The 21,405-nt window shown below is 47.3% G+C and overlaps 1 protein-coding gene across 1 annotated transcript in view; it reads left to right on the top strand.

Moving 5' to 3' along the window:
- Positions 1-21,405, top strand: part of DGKG (diacylglycerol kinase gamma) — a 131,372-nt gene that overhangs the window by 4,807 nt on the left and 105,160 nt on the right. Inside the window, exon 2 of the mRNA XM_084639796.1 lies at positions 16,439-16,791. Within this exon, the coding sequence (XP_084495922.1) occupies positions 16,725-16,791 (67 nt within the window). The 5' untranslated portion in view covers positions 16,439-16,724. The remainder of the gene's footprint in view (positions 1-16,438; positions 16,792-21,405) is intronic.

The raw sequence follows: 21,405 nt of genomic DNA, 5'->3' as shown, positions 1-21,405 counted from the left end.
AGAGGGCTGCAGCGCTACGAATGATTGTTATTTACTGAGGCTTAAACTGAGCTAGCGCCTGGTTACTCTGTGCCATCAGAGCCTCTCTGCAGCAGTCAGAGGCTGCCTGGCAGCTTTTCCACATGCTCACTCAGGGCCAGGCTCATCTCTGCACTGGTGCTGGTGCCAGGATGGGGAGGAATGGGAAGCAGCTTCTTCCTCCCTGATTCAGGGGGGCCAGGCTCTGTTTGTGCAGATTCCATGGCCTGTTGCAGAGGCATCTCTTGGCCATCCTTGGGGCTCAGCACTGCCCCAGCCATGCCTCCTCCCAGTCTTGATCAACTTCCACCTGCACAGAACTTGTGCCAGCAGCTGCTGCAAAGGTGTGTCTGGGACCGAGACCTGGGATGGGATGGGAGGGTCTCTGCCAGCCCCATGACCCATCCATGTGAGGAAGGTCACCTCTGTTTCTCTTTCAGTGGATGAACTGAGCAAAAGGGGCCCAGGCCTAGGTCTGGTGTGGAGGGAAGTGTGCACAGGAAGGGATCCCAGCAAGGGCCCGGAGTGAGCTCAAGGGCATGCACGGGGTAGGTGGGTGTGAATGTCACACAACGGTGTATAATCCTCCCCATGGAGTGGGACGCAGGAGGACAGGCAAGAGGTGTCTGTCTAACACACTGAGATGTCAGCACGTCTTGTATAGTGGGCTAGCAGGTCAGCCGTTCGTAACGCTGGTTTTGGGGAGGGAGAAGTTGAGCCAAATGCAGATCACTACGTAGTGCAGGCACTCAAGTCTGCTCAGGTCCCCGGGTTGAGCTCCAGTTGCTAGCCTTTGCCGAATTCTGTGCCATCACATTCACTCTACCGGTGTTACCAATGCTAGCTAGATGAGAGCTAGCATGGGTCCGCCCAGCTCAGCTGTGCTGCAGTCATGCCTTCATTTGCAGTGCAGATATACTCTTAGAGACGCTGAACCTATTTATCCGGTCTGCTGCCTTCCGCTCCCTCTCCAGCACCTGCTGTATGTGCTGCCATTTGATTCTCCTCGGGGTGGGCAGCCCCCGAAGGATAAAGCCTTGTTCGGGAATCCTCCCTTCCATCTCTGGAGAGGTTGACAGCTTTTTAGGAGGCTGTGCGAACTTGTAGTAAAGAGAGGCAGAGGTGTGTAGTAAAAAGCATCATGAATGGATACTAGCAACAGAGAAGGAAGAACTGCAAAGGAAGTGCATTTTCTCCCTCCGAGCCTTCATTAATTCGTGGTCAGGTTAATAACAGGCTTCAAAATTGGTTCTCGTGTAATTGCACCGAATATTTTGAGCATGACTTGACTGGGTTTTGCTTTTTGCAGCGAAGAGGAGAGAGCCCAGGCAAGGTTTATACTCCACCCCTTGCCTGAGGGGCCTCCTCAGAGTAGGACATGAAAACAGATTGATTTCATGAAAGATGGGGCTTCCCGGCTGGAAAATGCCATTCCTGAAGGAGACCCAGTATGCTTCTGCTTAAGAATGAGAGGTTGCAAGTGAGACTAGAGTTCCCTATGGGACAAGTTAACAGCAGGGGGGTCGGCAGAGAGATTGACCCACACCAGACATACACCAGATCCCTTAGTAAGTGGAAGCAGCAGCTTCCTTGTCTGTGTGAAGTTTTCTGTCTTTTCCTGTGATGTAGAGCACAAAACCCAACAGCTAACAGAGCTCGGTTCCCCCTTCCCAGAAGGTGATCTGATCCAGAAATCCCCACAGCAAAGAACAGTGCTTGGGCCTGACCCACATATGCTGAAAATGATTAAAGACTTTTAAGCCATTCAAAGGGTCTAGGCTTTGATTAAACCATTCAAAGGGTTTAGGCTCTGATTAAACCCTTTGTGATCTAGGATTTCTACACTGAGTTTTTAAAACCCATCAGCACATTCTAAGCTTTGCCAGCCACCCACCATGTTGACTGTCATAAATATAAAGGGAAGGGTAAACCCCTTTGAAATCCCTCCTGGCCAGGGGAAAGCTCCTCTCACCTGTAAAGGGTTAAGAAGCTAAAGGTAACCTCGCTGGCACCTGACCAAAATGACCAATGAGGAGACAAGATACTTTCAAAAGCTGGGAGGAGGGAGAGAAACAAAGGGTCTGTGTCTGTCTGTAGTCGTCTTGGCCAGGGACAGAACAGGAATGGAGTCTTAGAACTTTTAGTAAGTAATCTAGCTAGGTATGTGTTAGATTATGATTTCTTTAAATGGCTGAGAAAAGAATTGTGCTGAATAGAATAACTATTTCTGTCTGTGTATCTTTTTTGTAACTTAAGGTTTTGCCTAGAGGGGTTCTCTATGTTTTTGAATCTAATTACCCTGTAAGATATCTACCATCCTGATTTTACAGGGGGGATTTCTTTATTTCTATTTGCTTCTATTTTTTATTAAAAGTCTTCTTGTAAAACACTGAATGCTTTTTCATTGTTCTCAGATCCAAGGGTTTGGGTCTGTGGTCACCTATGCAATTTGGTGAGGCTTTTTATCCAACATTTCCCAGGAAAGGGGGGGTGCAAGTGTTGGGAGGATTGTTCATTGTTCTTAAGATCCAAGGGTCTGGGTCTGTAGTCACCTAGGCAAATTGGTGAGGCTTTTTACCAAACCTTGTCCAGGAAGTGGGGTGCAAGGTTTTGGGGAAGTATTTTGGGGGGAAGGACGCGTCCAAACAGCTCTTCCCCAGTAACCAGTATTAGTTTGGTGGTGGTAGCGGCCAGTCCAAGGTGTAATATTTTGTACCTTGGGGAAGTTTTGAACTAAGCTGGTAAAGATAAGCTTAGGAGGTTTTTCATGCAGGTCCCCACATTTGTACCCTAGAGTTCAGAGTGGGGGAGGAACCGTGACATTGACATTAGGTTGTTTTTTTTTTAATTAGGTGTTCAATTAATCCCCCCAATGTGGTTCTCTTAAGGATTAATTAGGCCTCAGGTTAGGGTTGCCAATTTTGGTTAGATGTATTCCTGGAGTTTTCATCACATAACATAATCTTTAATTCCTGGAGACTCTAGGAGAATCCTGGAGAGTTGGCAACCATACCTCAGGTGCATGAGGCAGTTTCTTGCCTGCTTCTTGCTGTAACAGGAGAATTACGACCATTTTGAAAGACAGATAAGGTGGGTGAGGGAATATCATTTATTGGACGAACTTCTGGTGGTGAAAGACAAGCTTTTGAGCTACACGGAGCTCTTCTTCAGGTCTGGGAAAGGTACTCAGTGTCATAGCTAAATGCAAGTTGGAAGAGATTGTTTAGTGTAAGGAGTTAACACATATTGTAAGAGACCATTAAGGTGAAGTGGCCCACTAACCACTCCAGTCACAGGACTAAAAAGTGGGGTTAGTAAGATGTGCACGCTTGATAGGACTAATCAAGAGGCAAACATGCCATAGGTAGCCAACATTTGGGGTGCAAACTCCCATCAGGGCCTTTGTTGCACATTCTCCTCCCAATGTGTATTTTCAATTGCGTACTTTGTTATCAAACTAAGGAGGTTACAAGGTCTGTTGGTTAGTGCCAAGTCCTGGGGACCCAGAGGGTATGGGACTGAGGCCTTGTCTTTACAAGGGGAAAAGGTGTGTTCTTAACTGGAGTTAAAATGCTAGTGAAGATAAGGCAGCTTGTCCAAGAGCCACATTAGATTGTACTGGCTTGTTGTGAAACAAACTCTTCAGGAAATTATGACATTGACTGAGGATCCGCTTTAATGTTTCAGTTAAGAATTGGAAGATCAGTGTTCAGCATAACACCTTTCCCCACGTATAGTACATTACATATAAAAGGAAGTCCTCTTTACCTCTCCCTTCTCCACCTGTAACTTGATTTCCATTGTCTACAAACTTGTTTCAGACACAGCCATGTGGATTTTAGCTTGTGATCGGGGTATCATGTTAAAGATTTTGGATTTTGAAGCCTTTCCTTTAATTCTTGGTTGTGATTGGCAGGGGTTGCTTTCAGCTTTTTCTGCTGTTGACTTCTTAAAGCAGAAGCACCAAGAAAAAATGGAAGAGCTAGCTAGTCCCCACCTTCCGAGTAGAAGGGGCTCAGGTTCTGGAGGGGAAGCTGTATTGCTCTCCACGCTTGAGCTCCAGGTTGTGTGAGAACAGGCGCTAGAGGGGTGGAGCTTAGGAGTGGCCTGTACCAGCGGCATCAGCCACTTTTGAACCTGAGAATTCCTATAGGGAAACAGGATCTGAAGTTGAGTGACCCTTCAGGCTCAAACAACTCCTGGAGACTGGATGAGGGCTAGCCGGCTGACACATAGTCTGGGCAAGGGTGAGATAGTGGGCCTGGTTCTCCACTGCTTGGCACCGTGCGTATTACAAAGGCATGGAGAGGTGCGTCCAGAGATAGGGGTGTACAGTTAAGAGATCGCAGTCACATGTAACCTCCACTCTTGGGTGACATCTCACTCTCTCTGCAGATGTGTCGCTGGGGCTGGAGAACGAGGCCCTGCTTCTCTGGGCTTGGGGAAGAGGGTTGAAGGTCTATTGGCATCCCTGACTGGTGGTGGAGTATAGCTGCAACCCAGTATAGAGTCTGACTGGATCTGATGTTGCTCCCAGGTGTTCAGGCTGCAGCTGTGGCTGAAAGCACTTTTTCCCTCTGTCCCTGGGGAGGTCAAGAAACCGTTTCTCTTGCCCACAACTCTTCCTGTCTTACCTGTGTCTTTGGCATTCCGAGAATGTGCTGTGCTCACACAGGGGCTAGTGTAGAATCAGTCCAAGTGGAGGGCAGCACGGCCCGTACGCTGTGACCAGCGCTCACGGCTTGCCAGCTGCTGGATGGCATTTCGGTTGTTGACTTTAGTTTTGAAAGCCCTAAATGGTTTGGGAGCTGGTTCCCTGAGGATTGCCTCTCTGCCTGCACCCGAGGTGCTCAAATGGAGCTCCTCCTTTTCCCCATCCCAACCCTGGGGTTAGCCTTTCAGACATGCTACAAACCCCCTCTCTCCTCATGGGCCATTGAGCGTGGGCTGAGGAACACACTGGGTAGGGATGAGACATCCATTGGCATGTGGAGGCCCTGGGCAGTACGTGTTCCATCCATGGGATGGGAGCTTATTGGTGCTTGTAGAAATTGAAGGACTAAAAAGCTATTAACTCCCATTGCAGCTGCCAAGGTGCAGCCAGGGGCATTGTGACTCCTGCTGCTCCGTGGTGCTAGTAGACAGGGATCAAAGCAGATGCAGACAGCACTGTCTCCTCCACAGGACCCACTACCCCCTCCCTTAGATCTGAGGGAAACTCCACCTTTGGAGCCCTGCTGTATCTGGCTCTGATTGAATAATTCAGCATGCAGTGCTGAATTCCTCCTGGAAGCAGGCTAGTAAGGGACTGAGAGTACAACTTTCACTCTGAAGAGTTCTCACTCCTGGGGAACCCTGCAGATGGCCCTTCTCAGCCATGACACCAGGGTTGAGCTGGTGCTGCTGGTATGCAGAGCTGGCTTAGCAAGAGGAAATGCTTGCCGTCCGTCTCCAGTCTCAAGCACCAAAGCTTCTATTTCAGGGCTGTGTCGAGGTTAGTAAGATTTGAGGCTTGGCAAAGCAGCAACACGGCACTAAAGCAGGAGACAACTCTTGAGACCAGAGGCTGGGTTGATGAAACTTGTTACCACTCTACCTGATCCTCATGGGAACAGGAGGGTAGGGCAGGAAAAAGTAGATGAGGACATATTAGATAAAGGGTAAAATGAAGAGTGATTCTTTTCCACATGTCCCATAAGGAGGCTGGGGGTGACTATTTCACAAGATGGGAATGTCAGGAGCACTGCTGATGTTCCTGCAGCCCAAAGCCCTCGCTTTGTCCTCAGAGCAGCTGCAGCTCCCCCACCAGTGTGCCCCAACCCTGATCTAGAAGAACAGTGAGTAGAGGTGGGCCTGGTTCACCAGAGAGTGCACAAGGGCCCCCCGTGTGCCCACATTGCACCCACATAGCTGGCACACAGTGGCCACAGCATAGGGGCGTATTGTCCCGCGGTGCCCAGTTCTCCTCTGCCTCGCATCTTGTGTAGAGCGCTGCCACCCTGTGGGTGGGTGGGGATTCTGGGCCTGGGAGCATGTTCAGCCCACGGGGTCCAGGTGTAGGTGATAACATGGTGCGAGGGCCTTCGAGAGTGGTCGGAATGGGAAGGGCAAATGAGGAGACAGCAGGAGATGGGGAGCAAGGGGACAGGAAGGAGTGAATTATACAAAACCCACAGATGTGTGTGGGGGCAGGAAAACCCGGTTGGGAGGTTGGCTTGGGAGTCTGTTGTTCTTACATTATCCTTGGAGAAGTGATCATCTGCTCCATTTTATCCCCCCCCCCCCCAAGCCCACATCACAGCTGTGCTTTCGGTGTCTTGTCACACGCTTTCTGTGGCTGATGGGAAATGCAGGGGTGGACCAAGGGTCTCAGAGCATGCTGATGCTTTGAGGGGACACTGTTAATTTAAAAACTCATCAGTTTCACGAAGCAAGTTCAGTTCCAGGTACTAAACTCCCCCTGGCCCACTCACCACCACCCCAATCCCCAGCCAGTGGTTTGTAGCCTTACAAGCCCATGTTGCTGGTTTTCAGAGTTGATTTGCTGTCGCTGTGCGTGAAAGACCCATGCCCACGGGGAAGGGGACTGACTGCAGAAAACTGCTCCCTATGCTCTCAAATGCCCAAAGCAGATCTGGGGCGGGGGAAGGGGGAAGGGGGGGAAGAGGAATTGTTTTCCTCTCCTCTCTTCCAGCTAGAGTAATCAGATGTTATTTGTAACACTCCTAGGGGAGCTATTTTTAGGCAGAAGCGAGTTTGATTTAATAGAACATAATTTGCTGCTGCTGACGTGCAGAATGCCAGATGAGCGGCAGCTGGGGTTCCAGGGAGGCTGTTTCCTCCCCCACTGAAAGTCTAAATCTAAACCGCAGGAAATGGCATTTCTTATTCCAAAAATTGCTGTGGGAAGACCCCTGGGATGTCCCGATTTGCATTTTTCCTGCCTCTACGCAGCACCCCAGAGCCTTCCTACCTTCAGGCCTGTCAGCACTAAAAGCAAGTGAGCAATTTCTTCCCCATCCTCACGGAGGGAGCTCGCTTCACATTAGCTAGAAGGCTGCTCCAGGCATCCAAAGCAGCATAAATGCGAGTACAAAGCTGGGAGTGGGTGCAGAAGACAAAGGGAGTGGTGGGGAGGGGAGCATGGCTAGAGTGGAGCGGGAGGGTGTATTTAACCTACAGGTCTGGCATTTCAGAACAGAGGCTCTTGGTGCAGCCCCCAGCATGCCATAGGGCTAATGCAGTGGTTATGGCAGTAGAGACTAACAATAATACCCATCATTTACTGCTGCATGTCATGTATTCTTCAGCGATGCTATATTGTAGAATAGTCTAATGGTAGTGCAGAGCAAAAATGGTTGCTGTGCATCTCATAACCCTTAAGCAGCTGTATCCCTCCAGAGGACCGTATACTAACTCGGGAGGAAGGAATTAACAGATGTTTTCCAAACACTTCAGGGTATTTTTTAAAACCCCCCACAGCAGCCAGAAAATTCAAAGTCCAAGCTGAAATTCCATCTGTACCCTGTGCTCACTGCAACTCTTTGGTGCTGTTATGGTGCAGACTAGAAGTTACTGGTCTTAGATTCAAGAGAGAGAACCCCAGAACCTGGAATTCAGAAGTGTGGGTTGGGGGTTTTAGCTTGCACTCAAGAGCTGGGCAAAATATTTTGACCAAAGCTTTTGGCGGGGAGGGGGGAGAGGGATGGGAGGAATCCAGATTCGGGTTGACTGGAACATTTTGAAAATTCAGGTTTGATTCACACACTGTGTCTGTTGAAAGAAAAAAGTCAGAAAAAATTGAAACATTTCAGTGTTTTGATTCTAAATGACCTTTCTTTTAGGAATTGCCTTCCATTTTATTTTTAAAAATAGATAAAATGTTAAAAAAAAAAAAAAAAAAGCAAGCTCAAAATCTAAACAAAATGTTTCACTTTTGACCGACAAAGGATTTCTTTTGATCCAAAACCATTTTGTTTTGATTTTTTGAGAACTGACAGTGAGCTTAAAAATCAGTTATTCCCACAGCTCTAGCTGGTCCCCTGTGTCGATACCGGTGACAGCTCTAAGGGCGTCTCACCCTGGCTATATCTGGGGCGGAGGGTGTGATTCCCAGCTCAAGGACACACACACTAAAAATAGTAGCAGAGCCTGGGTAGAGTGGGCAGCAAGTGGCGGTACAGGCTAGGTGCCCTGAGTACGTATCTATGGGGTTCAGTTGGGTTTGTGCTCGGGGCAGCTCACCTTTGCTGCCACTGCCCACGCTACCCGGCTACGCTACTGTTCTTAGTGAGCTAGTGCAAATATGGCTGCTCAGCTGGGAATCACCCCCTAGCTCCAAGTGTAGACACAGCCCACCTTCTGGCCTTCTCCACAAGGGCTCGAAAATATCCCCCAGCCATAGAGGAGTTTCCCGAGATGATGACTTTCTTGGGCAATTTTTGGAACTCAGCTAGTTAGCTGGGGTCTCTCACACACTGGGAATTGTCGTCCCCCTCCCCCCGCCCCGCTCCACTTTTCCCTTCTCCTCCAACCCTTCTCATCTTAGCTTACACAAATTTAGTTTCTCTAGTCCCTGCTGGCTTTAACCGGTGGTTTGGATGCTGGATCCACTCTGATCCCAGATGGTTGCCCTGCTCTGGCGTGATGTCCCAAAAAGCACACTTCCATTCTGCAGTCTGTTTAATTCTGCCTCTCGTTAGCTGGCATTTAGTTATCCTGTAACATGTTTATTCATGGCTTTGTTTATTTTGCTTTAACAGGACAACTGTTACTCTTGGTTTAGGCAGGTAAGACAGGATTAGGGAATGAGGTTGCAGAACAGCAATAATATCTGCTGCGGTTTAACTCTGCTGAGACAAGTGAGTTCACCCCAGAGAAATAATGCGCTATACATAATGTCCTGTCCCTGAAACAGCAGACATGAGCCTGGGCTGAGGAGCTCCCATCCATGGCCAAGCTTTTCGAAAGGCAGGGGTAGAGAGAGAAAGTGGAGGTGGGGTCCTGTTCTGGGCCCATCACCAGTATCCGACTGGGCATTGTCCTAGGGTGCCAGCTTCCACCTTCTTCACACACACCCCGAGTGGTACCTTACTTGGCAAGTAGCCTATGGGAGTAAGTGAGGCTACTTGTGTGATAGCACACCACTCACTCTGGGTAAGGCTGGCGGAGGGGCTGGGGCAGGGACATGGCTAGGTAAAAGGGGCGTGAATCTCCAGTCAATCCCTAACTGCTGGAAAGGCTCCTGGGGGACACAGGCAGCTGGGGGTTAGAGCAGCCCTGGGGCTGCTCTCATATGCCAAGCCTGAGTTCAGTGGCCTTGGGTTTGCAGCAGTGTATAGGTGACCTACCCCTTAGAGCTGCACTGACTACAGCAGGGCAATTTTCCATGAAAAGGCCCAGATGTTCCCAGAAGTGAGTTCCTGGACATTAGGACCAGGCAGGGGCTGGAGAAAAGCATGGAAGGACCCAGTTCCCTGGGCAGGACACAGGAAGACACTGTCTTCAGAAGGCCACCTTTCAAGTTAGGCTTTTGGATATAAGACAGAGGGGACGTTACACACGGGAATGGGTGATGTTGTGTGCTTTAGTGTGAATACGGGGCATGAAAGAACAGCAGCTTTGTAACTGACCTCTTAAAAGAAAGGTGGTTCTGAAATGGTTCTAAATCCAGAAGCTGGGCTAAGTATATTTTTTTCTCCATTAGTAAAAAAACAAAACAAAACAAAACAAAAAAAGAATCATATATAGGGCCCCATCCTGCTGCCCTTAAACTGGAGGATTGGGCGATTCCACCTCAGTGAGAGCACATTGTGTGTGAGTAGCAACAGTAGCTTTAAGTTGATCCAATGGGAGAAGTGACTGTACCCGGGTCTAACTGAAGTGGCAGAAGGGATCTGCCACCACCGCCAGCCCCCCTCCAATGTTTTCCCCCCAAAACAAAAGTGTCACCTTTGTGCTGAGGCCAAGGCTAAACATGAGCCCAAAAAGAGGATTGGTCAGAAAGTTATTATTGTTAAAGAGGGGCATATAAGGGGGAGGGGGAAATGGAAGGTGCCCACAATCACAGGAACCTACTACGACCCCCTGAAATCCCAGCAGAAATGGGCAGTCACTTGCTAGGAGCGACAGAGGCTTTTATCTCTGTGTCCCACTCCGGCCAATGCACAGAACGAGTGCACATGACCAGACTGCAACAGTGGCTTCCACTGCAACTGAGCTTGCAGCTTCGGGTATTTTCATGCTTGTGACAACTCCAAAAACTTTAGGTCAGGCCAAGGAGAATGATATACCCGCACACAAGGGGCTGTACCGCATGTTATATCAATTGGGAAACAGCACTTTTTTTCCTTGACGTGTTTATTAAGGATGAACAAGGGATAAAAACGTGTATGTAACTGGTCCAGTTATATCTGACACTTTGTACCTATGTAGCAATTCCTCAGTCACCCAGAATAAATGTGTGCTGTAGTGGCAAACCAAGGCTGCAGAGCAAATTAGGAGATTTATTGTAAGCCGGCAGCCTTAAATGGAATCAAATTAGGCAAATACCTGAGGCTGAGTTCTGATGCTGGTTGAATGATCTGTGAAGAATTTATCCAATTAATGTTAGCATTTCTTGGCCATTTGTAGGTTATTTTCCTCCCTTCATTTGACTAGTTCTAGCTGCATGCCCATCATTCAGTTGAAATGTGCAGTAGTCAGAGTTTGTGTCTAAGAATCGCAAGCAGAGGGGATCGCACACAGAAAATGCTAGACAGTCCGTTCCTTTTGATGCTTCTCCTTGCGGATGGAGAGACAAATTAATAATTGTGAGGCCTCTGTACAGTATTTCCAATCTCAAGTAATTACTTTTTTGGCTGTTGAAAAAACAGGTTGGTCTAATATGGATATTGACTACTGTGATCTTTAATATCAGAGCCAACACAGGGACATTTCTAAGCCTCGGCCTGGACATGTAGGGCCAGTTTTTTTCCAAGAAAGCAGTTTCCAGTTAGCCAGAAGTACTCAGCCCATATTGTGCACCCAATGTACTGATCTCTTTTTGAAAATCTGACCTTCAGTCTATCACTGATTGCAGGCATAAGGAGCTGGATTGCAAAAATCTTCCAGCTTGACTAAATCAGGTTTCTTTTTCACATCATGTGTTGTTGGTGTGCTTCCTGTGTCTCTCTCCTCTTAGGCAAGAGAACTAGACCTATCAGTTTCACCGTCGGGTTCTCAGGCACTGTAGCATCAAGCTGCAACATTTGGCTTCTAAATGTTCCCCTGAATGTTAACCTTTTTCTGCTGGAAGTTTAAGGTGTCATCGTTTCTGCGTACCTAAGGTTTTTTAGGAGCTTATTACAAAAATGGAGGAGTGGGAACTTAATGGGGCCACTCACATGCATAAGTATTTTCAGTGTCAAGGCCTAAATTTGGTGCTAAATTTGATATGGTAGTGTACCTACAAGAGTCACAAGAAATAGCTAGAACGACTAGAACCAGAAAAGATTAAAAACTGAAGTTTTTTTGGTCTGATTAGCCTGAGTATATAAGGTACTGTGAAATACACTGTTTCTCCTGTGCAGTCAGTCGTTTCGCCCCCTTTAAGTTATGAAGGTTTTTCAAAAAAGGAACAGGGGACAGTAAGATTATAAATCCACCAAAATCAGGGGACTTGGAACCCAGGATAATATTTGAATCCGCTGTTCACTCATACAGCTGTGATGAGCACAGAGAAGATGGGAGCTTCCCAACTGGAAAAAAAGTTGTTCAAGAAGTGAAGTCCTATGTTTGAGTGATAGAAAATCAAACCAACCATACGTTACTTTTCAGCTCAGACAGAGGGGGAAGCAGAGTGAGATCATTCCATGGAGTCCCTGCAGCATGAGGCATTCTGGAGCAGGCATTTTGTTTGGTTTCAAAAGTTTAGTTCATGTGATTAGATGCATAGGAGGTGCACTGCACAAACTGAAAAATACTGCAAAACAATGCCTTTCTAACAGCCTTTAAAGGAAATGCATGCTGTAAGTCTTATAGACATTGGTTGTAGAATAGACCTATCCTATTTATGCAACATCTAGAGACACTGGTACTTAATTTCATTACAGAGAAATTCAGTGATAAGTGTAAGGGTTGTATGTATAAGAATAGACGGTTTGACTTTTTTTTTTCTTCAAAGTGACTAGTGACTTTGGCTGCCCAACTGACACCTTAAGGGAACCTGATTTGCAAAGGTGCTCAGAACCTTCTGCAAATTAGGCCCCTTTAAGGTGTCTGAAGTAGGCATCATTAAGAAAGGGATAGATAATACGACACAAAATATCATATTGCCTCAATATAAATCCATGGTACACCCACATCTTGAACACTGCATGCAGATGTGGTTGCCCTTTCTCAAAACAGATATATTGGAATTGGAAACAGTTCAGAAAAAAGGGCAACAGAAATGCTTAGGGGTATGGAATGGCTGTTGTCTGAGGAGAGATTAATAAGACTGGGACTTTTCAGCTTGGAAAAGAGATGACTAAGGGGGGATATGATAGAAGTCTATAAAATCATGACTGGTGTGGAGAAAGTGAATAAGGAAGTGTTATTTTCTCCTCCTCATAGCACAAGAAATAGGGGTCACCACATGAAATTAATAGGTATCAGGTTTAAAACAAACAAAAGGAAGTATTTTTTCACACAACACACAATCAACCTGTGGAACTCTTTGCCAGAGGATGTTGTGAAGGCCAAGACTATAACAGGGTTCAAAAAAGAACTAGATAAGTTCATGGAGGATAGGTCCATCAATGGCTATTAGCCAGGATGGGCAGGGATGGTGTCCCTAGCCTCTGTTTTCCAGAAGCTGGGAATGAGCAACAGGGAATGGATCACTTGATGATTACCTGTTCTGTTCATTCCCGCTGGGGCACCTGGCATTGGCCACTGTCAAAAGACAGGATACTGGGCTAGATAGACCTTTGATCTGACCCAGTATGGCTGTTCTTATGTTCTTATGTATCCAAAATCACCAGTCACTTTTGATTATTTTGGCCCTAAAAGCAAGGCCTCTTTCTGTCCCCAATTGCTCCCTGGCACCGTAGAGTCAGCGAGCTCTAGGGATGTGCCAGAGAACTGCTGGGATTTGGGCTATTAAATTTACACGAAACCTGACCGGTTTTGAAAGGCATAACCAAAGATTCCAAACCCAGATTAAGAAGAGTGGGGAAGAGGTCATGGATGGTGCGCTCCAGGTCTTGTCCAGCATCTGTAAGAAAGAATTTGGAGAGCTGAGCTTGGTGAGCCTGTGATAGATGTGCGTAAGTGCATTACACACGCTGTGGAAGTGACCAGTCTGGCACATTCCCCCCAGCACTCCTCGACACATGCTGGATAGATTTGGGAGGCCGTGTGGCCTAGTGGAAAGGGCACAGGCCTGGGACTTCAGAGGCCTAGATTCTGTTCCTGGCTCTGCTGCGGGGTGATCTTGGGCACTTCACCGCTCAGTGCCTTAGTTTCACCATCAGTAAGATGGGGGTAATGCTCCTGACCTCCTTGGTAAAGTGCTGGGAGAGCTACTGACAAAAAGAGAGGGGTGTTATTAATACCAGTATGCTCAGTGTCGCTGGCACCTGCAGCTCCAGTACAGACAGGGGAATTCAGAGCTTGTAGCTTGCCCTCAGGTGTTCATTTTCCTCAAAGTAAGCTTGGTCTCCTGAATCAAATGCCTTTTTCCTCTATTGAAAGAGCGATTGTCTAACATCTAGACCTGATGGATGAGAGCACCTGTCTGATGTTACCTGAAGCCAGCTGGCCTTTCACAAACCCCACTGGGTCTCTATGTAGAACATCTAGTAAAATAAGAGTCATGTTGAAATTGACAATCAACATGTAGCAGGCAGAGGAGCCTAAAATCAAGCCCACGTGGCTCTCATATGTTCTGCGTGTACCTCCTTGAAAAGCCGACCTTTCCCAAATGTCATTGTAAGCAATTCACTTAGTAAAGGAGCTTACAGATTTGGAAAGCTGCAGATTGATTGTTGGGTAGCTGTCATTTCCAGGAGGCTTCCCACAAGGGCTCTGACATTTCCTCAATGACTGAGCTTTTTGGGGAGCTACATTTAGGAGTTATTCATCCATGTTCCCTCCTCATCAATTTTTAATGTAGATCAGTAGTTTTCCACCTTTTTGCATTTGCGGACCCCCTAAAAATTTTCAAATGGAGGTGCGGACCCCTTTGGAAATCTTAGACATAATCTGCAGACCCCTGATTGAAAACCACTGATTTAGATTTTAAAAAACCGAGCAATTAGTCACAGGATCTGTCAGAGGGTTAGGACCAATTCTCATAGATGAAGGAATGATGTGAGAGTTTCCACTTGTTTAAATCTTCTGGCTTTCAGCCCGCCTGTCTTCTCCCTTTGCTAATGAATAGTGCAGTTCTTTCTGCTTATATCAAATTGAATTTTCTCTGGGAAATGTAAGTGGTAAATACACAAAGTGAGAGCACTTTAAAGTATTGATGAGAGACTACAGATTCTACTGATATTTCTCATTTCTTTAGTAAAATGGAATCCCTCACACAGGCAGAATCTTTCCAAGTGGAAGAATTTTTAGGGCAGCCACTGTATATGGCTCAAGATCTAGAGAGATTCAGCGCAAGAGCCAGATGTTAACTCAGCTTCTCCTGTCCAACTTCCAGCCTCAACCATAGTCTATCTAATCTTCATGTCTGACATTTGGAAGCTCCATCTGAAGAGGCCATGGTACCAGGAATTTTCATGGCACATCTGCTCTGTCCAGAATATTTTTCTGATCTTTTTAACAGCAGTAACCAGCCACCTCTGTTATAAATGAAACAGTGCCATGCCTTGCTGTTCATTCGCCTTGGATTACATCTCTGAAATCGTCCCACGGATAGAGAGGTTCAACTGCCTTGGAGGAGAAATCAGAATTAAAACAATGGTTCATGCTGCTTCTCATAGAGTCTCAATTGCTTCCCATCCCAGTGCCCATTTTGCAGCTTCTCTGTGGCAGCTATGGTGCTGATGGAGCAAGTTGAACTATGAAGCTCAGCACCTCGGCTGGTGTCTAGTTAGACTGGGGCATGCATGAGACTGGCTGAGGGTCAAGCCAGACAAGAAGGAGGGGATGGTGGATGAGGGAAGCAGCTGGGGGTGATAACATAAGAACGGACATACTGGGTCAGACCAATGGTCCATCCAGCCCAGTATCCTGTCTTCTTAAGTGACCAATGCCAGGTGCTTCAAAGGGAATGAACAGAACAGTGCAATTAATGAGCGATCCAGCCCTGTTGTCCACTCCCAGGTTCTGGCAGTTGGTGGCAGATGGCAGAAGTAATATAAATCTGAGGGAGTGCGTCCACCATTAGTCACTAGGGTTTGGAATTTAGGGGTGATTCTAAACCCCCCGCTGCTATGTGATGATCATATTACAGCCAGAGCCCAGTCAGCTTCGTACCAGCTGTGTCCGGCTAGGAGGTGGTGGCCTTTCCTTTTGGACATGAGTCTGGCCACTGCTGACCAGATCTTTGTCACCTCAGGATTAGACTGTTGCAATGTGCTGTACATGGGGCTACCCCTTAAAACCATTCAGAGACTGACGCTGGTGGAGAACGAGGTGGCTCACCTACAGAGCTGGGCATCTCATGGGAACACATGACCCCAGCACTCAGGGGTTGACACTGGCTGTCCACTGGTCTCCGGGTAGAGTTTAAGATGTTTGTTGTGACCTGTAAAGTCCTAACTGGCCTGGGACTGGCCTACCTGAGGCATCACCTCTGCCCCATGCCATGCTGCCACAGCTATGGTCTTCAGGGGTGCTCGAGTTGACTCTCTCCCGTTATCCAGGCAGGGTCGGGGTCTCAGAGAAGGGGCGGGGCATGGGTGGGGTATCAGGGGAGGGCTGGGGCTGGAGGCAGCTCTTTGGGAGGGGCTGTGTGCTTTATTCATGTTTTCCCAGCATTTACATGGGGGTTTTCACAAAACGTTAGACTTACTTGCTTAGATCCAAGCAAGCGTTTGCCCCTTTCTACTAAGCATTATGGTGACTAGGGCTGAAGACCAGGTGTCTTACTTGAGGCCCCATTTAATGTGATTGTGGTTCCACCCACTTAGAAACCTGAGTCAGCACCTTTCTCTAGCCACTGAACATCCCAGCCAGTAGTTTTGCCTCACTAGTTTGTTAGTCAAATAGCTAGTCACTATCGGAGTCCGCTATTTCGAGTTCATTGTCCCTGGTTGCTTCTACATCTGCAGTGTCACCCTTTGAGAAAGGCTGAAAGTGAGCCTGTTTCAGAGTAATAATTGTTTCTACTCATCCATGACTCCAAACAACCTGCTTAAGCTTTGATTAAGGCTTTGAATCTACCGAGAAGCAGGCAGATAGTCAGTGTAAGTGATTCTTTTGCCTGCATTTCTTCCTATTCTAGGAGTGAAGAGCCTGAAGTAGCTTTCTCCAGTTGGGGTGTCTGAAGCACCTACTCATGGAATCCCTCCACACAACGGTCCTAGCGATGGGTCTGAAACACGAGGCCTCTGCACTCATCCTGCTGGTGATCTGAGATATGTACCTGGCACCCCGGGACATAGCAGGCACTGATCGATGGCAATGAACCTGGGCAGCTCCTAGTTCCAAAGGAAGAACCCTGGTGTGGATCTTCATTCCCTCTTCACTGTGAAAGTGTGGCCTGGGCTTCCCAAGGGCTCCCCTGAAAGATGAGTGATGGCGTGTGGATCTCCCTCAGCCCGACAGAATTTGCGCAGCTCCAGCAATATTCTGATTGTGAGTACTGGAATTCTCTCCCAGCTCTGCTGTCATGCGTCGCTGGCTGTGGAGCGTGTGAGGGGGGAATGAGTGGCCTTGACAACAGCCTGAGGCATTGCCAGAACTTTCTGTACAAGACAAATATGGCTGTATTCTCCATTTCCTAGTAACTGTACCTAGAGCCCATTCCATTGTGCAGCACCAGGCCATCTCCTCGCTGCCTGGGAAATAGGCAAACTAAAGCACTGAGCAATAATGACACACAGAGGTCTTATAGGGAACTTTATAGATCCTGCAGATGCTACCAGTCGTCTGTGTTCTCAGAGGCTCTACGCACACATTGCGTGTAGGAACACGGTGTAGGTACTCTGTTTATCACTGAACCCATCGCGGTGTCTTTTATGACAGGTTTCAGAATAGCAGCCGTGTTAGTCTGTATTCGCAAAAAGAAAAGGAGGGCTTGTGGCACCTTAGAGACCAACTCATTTATTTGAGCGTGAGCTTTCGTGAGCTGCAGCTCCCTTCATCGGTGTCTTTTATGTTAGTGCTGTGGTGAACTCGGGTACAGTAATGCGGTAGCTGAGGAGCAAACACGCTGACTCAGCACTACAGCTGGCTGGGAATTTTTCAGCTGAATTTCTTTTGTTGGAAAATGATGGTTTGTTGAAATTGAAATGTCTGGGGCCATGTATTGGTTTTGACAAAATGTTTGTTGGGGAGGTTTCCCCAGTGCAGGATGACCTCCAGGGAGACTGAACCCACGACAGGCCAGTGGTGAGGGCACTTGCTTTGGATGTGAGTGTCCCCATGGAAGTAGGCAAAGCAGGGATTTGAATGTGGGTCTTTCACATCTCATCTGTGTGCGGCTTTTGGCTGGGCTGGGTTGGGGAAAGGTGTATCTCTCTCTCTTGTTCCTCACAAAAAAAATCAAAAAGGCTCCTTTTCATCCCCCTGCAGAAGGCAAACAAATGTCAACACCTTTAAGTCTTTCAGAAAAGAGAATTCTTGTTCTCCAGCCAGCCCTACTCAGCATAACTCGGCAGTTGTCCATTATTTCTGTACCGGGTCGCCCCTGTCCCAGGAGCTGTCCTGTTTATCACAAGTCTGTCCTGTAATGTTGGCAGAACTGGCAGGGGGGTTGGTCAGGTCTGTTTTTCTCCCAGTGACCTTATTACCATGATTTAATCTTTCAGAGATTAGCCTAACATCATTTTTCAGCAGCCGTGTCACTGATTAGGGGACGCTGTCTCCAGAAACAAAGATGATTTTGTGGGCTTATTTCTACAGTGGCTGGCTTAGACCCTTCAAGTCTCTTCCGGCTTTCAGGCAATGGCAGTGTTTTCCTGTGGTATTCCGCTCTATTTTGATCCTGTGTGACTAATCCAGGTCATCTGAGCCCACCATGCCTCCTGGGGCCCTGAGACCAGAGCAAGGAGAATTAAAAGTAAACTGGCGCCCATTAAAGCGTTCTAGGAAGGAACTCTTCTTGAGTATTTATAGCCGCAGTGCTCATGAAAAGATCCTGGTCTGAAAGCAGCTCTGCTCCCTTTGCAGGGGCTGCCCACGGGCTCAGCGATTTTCCATCCCTTGGGGGATTAAGAGGAGAAACAGCTACAATGGCAATGTTCTGGCCCTTTAGCAGGACCTGCTTTGCATCACTAGTTGGAGGCTAGCCACTGCTTTAGGGCTGCCTGGCAGAAATCCCTCCTGCCTTCGGTTTAGGCAGCATCCGGAGGTGATAGTTTACTTCAGCTGCTCCAGAGTCACTGGAGAAGCTCAGATCTTGATCCCTTCGCACTAAACTAAAGTTGTCTTACCCATTGTTTGGACCAAATCGCTGTCCCGTCCCCCCCACATTGAACCCATCCCCTGTTATCCCCCACACTGTTGCATCAGGTCTGGCTGCTTGTGACTGCTGTCAAGGCCTTGCCGAGCACTGGCATCGCTGAGCGAGAATCTGCAGGAGGAAATCCTTGTCAGATGGCCTTCTACACACAGAAGGGGACAATCTGGCCTAGACTTAGCCAAGCTGAGAATCTGGCCAGAGAAGGGGAAAGCTGTTATAATGCATTGGAGGGGGCTGAGTGAGATATGGTTATGGCAAGCCAAAGACTGACAATGGTTCTGGATCTGTGGCTGGTGTAACATGGGTACTGTACCCTCTCCCGGCATGCAGTGCTGTGCACCTTTGGTTCTCCCACCAGTGCTCCTCCAGAGGCTCCTAGGCTGCTGAGGGGCTCTGAGGTGACTTGGGCCTCCACCTCAGTCATCATCCTTCCCCTTCCAGCTCTAAGAGAGTGTCCATATACCCACGCCCTTCTCCCATCACCCTCTGTCATGGCCCTCAGCGGTTGTCGTTCTGGGCCTCTCCAAGCTCAAACTGTCCTCTTTGATTCCTTGGCTGCTCAGTGCAGGCACTGCCCTTGTCCCAGGGGTGGATAGCTCCTCTCTGTACTCATCCATCCTCTTGGCTGTCCCCTCAGTGCCTTGGCCCCATTCTCAGGCCAAGAGAAAGGAAGATCCTTCTAGAACAACCTGCATTCATCTGGAGATGCCTCAGTCCCGCAATTCAGAGGAAAGCCAGAAACAGGGGAACTGGACCCAGAGTCCCTTTAAGGACTGGCTTACCGTGAGATAGCCAGATTACCCACCACCCTGCGCAGAGTAGCTAATTGTTCAATAAAACTGTTAAAAATTGTTCAATATGTAAAAGCTGCTGAGAAAAGCAAATTGGCTTTCCCTACATATGGAGAGCTGCACTGTATCTGGTTTTAAAGTTCATTTCTATTAGGTCTTTGCAATAGCTTTAACATAAGCCCTTTTCCAGAGGACAAATTGCAAGGGTCTAGAAAAATCTTCTCTAAAGAGGTAAAATATATTTACAGGAAAGTCTACAAAAGGGAACACTCTAGAGACAGGTCAGAAAGACCAAAACATTCTTTAGTGAACACTTATCAAAAATGAAATTCGTAACTTCAGTTAAAGAAATAAAGACCAAGAAAGACATTAAGGAGAAACAAACAAACAAAACTTTGTAAAATACAGCTGATGTTTGGGAAGCAATGATGTATGTGGAGTATCCTCTTTCTGAATCAAGTTCTGCAGCTTCAGAAAGTGGGTTCTGTTTTATTTAAGCACAGACAATAAAATAACTATGATAATGCTAAGTCCAAAAAAAAAGATATGCAACATCTTCATTTTATTAATTGACATTTGGCAAGAAATGGAAACTCAGAGATGAGTTTGATGGAGAAAATTACTAACCTTATCTATGTTAGCGTTATGGTAGTAATACCAGGGGAAATTGATATCTTACCAAAACTACGCATAGTCTCTCCATTCCTAGACCTCATTCTGTCTTTGTCCAACATTCCACAGCAGCAAAGGAAGTGTTTTGAGTACTAAAGGCCTTATGAATGTGCAATATCCTTCCAATATATTAAGAGAAAAATGGGTTGCAATCTGAGGCTAAAAAGGATGAGACCTTGACAGACAAATTCTCTGTACCAGCGAATTCAGAGAACTACACAAATCACACAATGTTTACTCAAGTTCTCATTTAAAGTACTTCCTATTTAAATCGTACATGGCCTTAATTTGACTGTTTGTTTTAATCTAGAGTACATTGTGCTACATTTTACTTTTATCTGAAATAATCCAACTTTGACTCTGGTCGGCCTGTTTATCATGTTTTATTGCAGAAAAAACATCACTAGAAGCTGGTAGTGGCAAAGAAGTACATTTTGATTTCTGGTCTGTTAATCTAACTGCTTTTTAAGCAGATATGGCCAGCTTGAAGTTGCCCAGGAAAATGCCTACTCCTCAGATTACTGGGTCCCCTTGCAAGTGCAGTTAATGCTGTGATAATCTAAAGCTCCAATTTCCTGTCTCCTCTCAGGGAGTGAAAAGGGCTCCCTTAAACTCCCAACTGGTACAAATAATTTTCCTTAGACAGACAGTTGAGCTCTATGGTGGCCAGGAGTTCTCTCGCTAGGGTTTTCTCTGGCACTCAGCAGGTGTTTGAGCCATACACAAATGCATGTACCCTCCCCATCCCCAGAGGTAGGGAAGGTTGGAGCCCCATTTGCATGACAGAACGTTTATTTAGCACGATGTCCTTGAGAGCCCTTGGATTGCAAAACATGGCATCTTTGGCCTAGTGCTCCCCCCAGCTCACAGCTGGTCTCCCCTGCCTGGGTGGTTCCTAGCCAGCTGTAAACTATCCCATTGATTTGCCACTCCGCCACGGTTCACTGACTGCACCGCTTCCACAGCCAGGCGACCTACTTCACCTCCTTTTGCTTTTAAGCTTCCCACGTTGCTATGAAGATCTTGATCCTCTGTAGTTTTACCCATGAGTCTACTTTTATCTGATGCCTGTGTGACTCCTTGTTACTTTCCTGGCTCTCTCCTCCCATTCAGTTGCAATGTCTGTCTCATCTTTTAACAGACAGCTCTTTTGCTAGACCTTGGTGTCACACCCAGACCTCACCTTGCTTGTGCCCCCAGACTCCTCTCCGTACCTGTCCTGTGAGCCCTCCACCTCATCTGCTTCCACCATCACTTGGCCTGGCCTGCCTGCATGTGCCCCTCCCCCATTTCTCTGAAACCTCATTGTCTGACCTGTGCATC

The sequence above is a fragment of the Lepidochelys olivacea genome, assembly GCF_965140295.1.
Source record: "Lepidochelys olivacea isolate rLepOli2 genome assembly, chromosome: 9".
Classification (NCBI taxonomy): Eukaryota; Metazoa; Chordata; order Testudines; family Cheloniidae; genus Lepidochelys; species Lepidochelys olivacea.
Note: the sequence above shows the minus strand (reverse complement) of the source record. Positions and strands in the feature narration are given on the sequence as shown.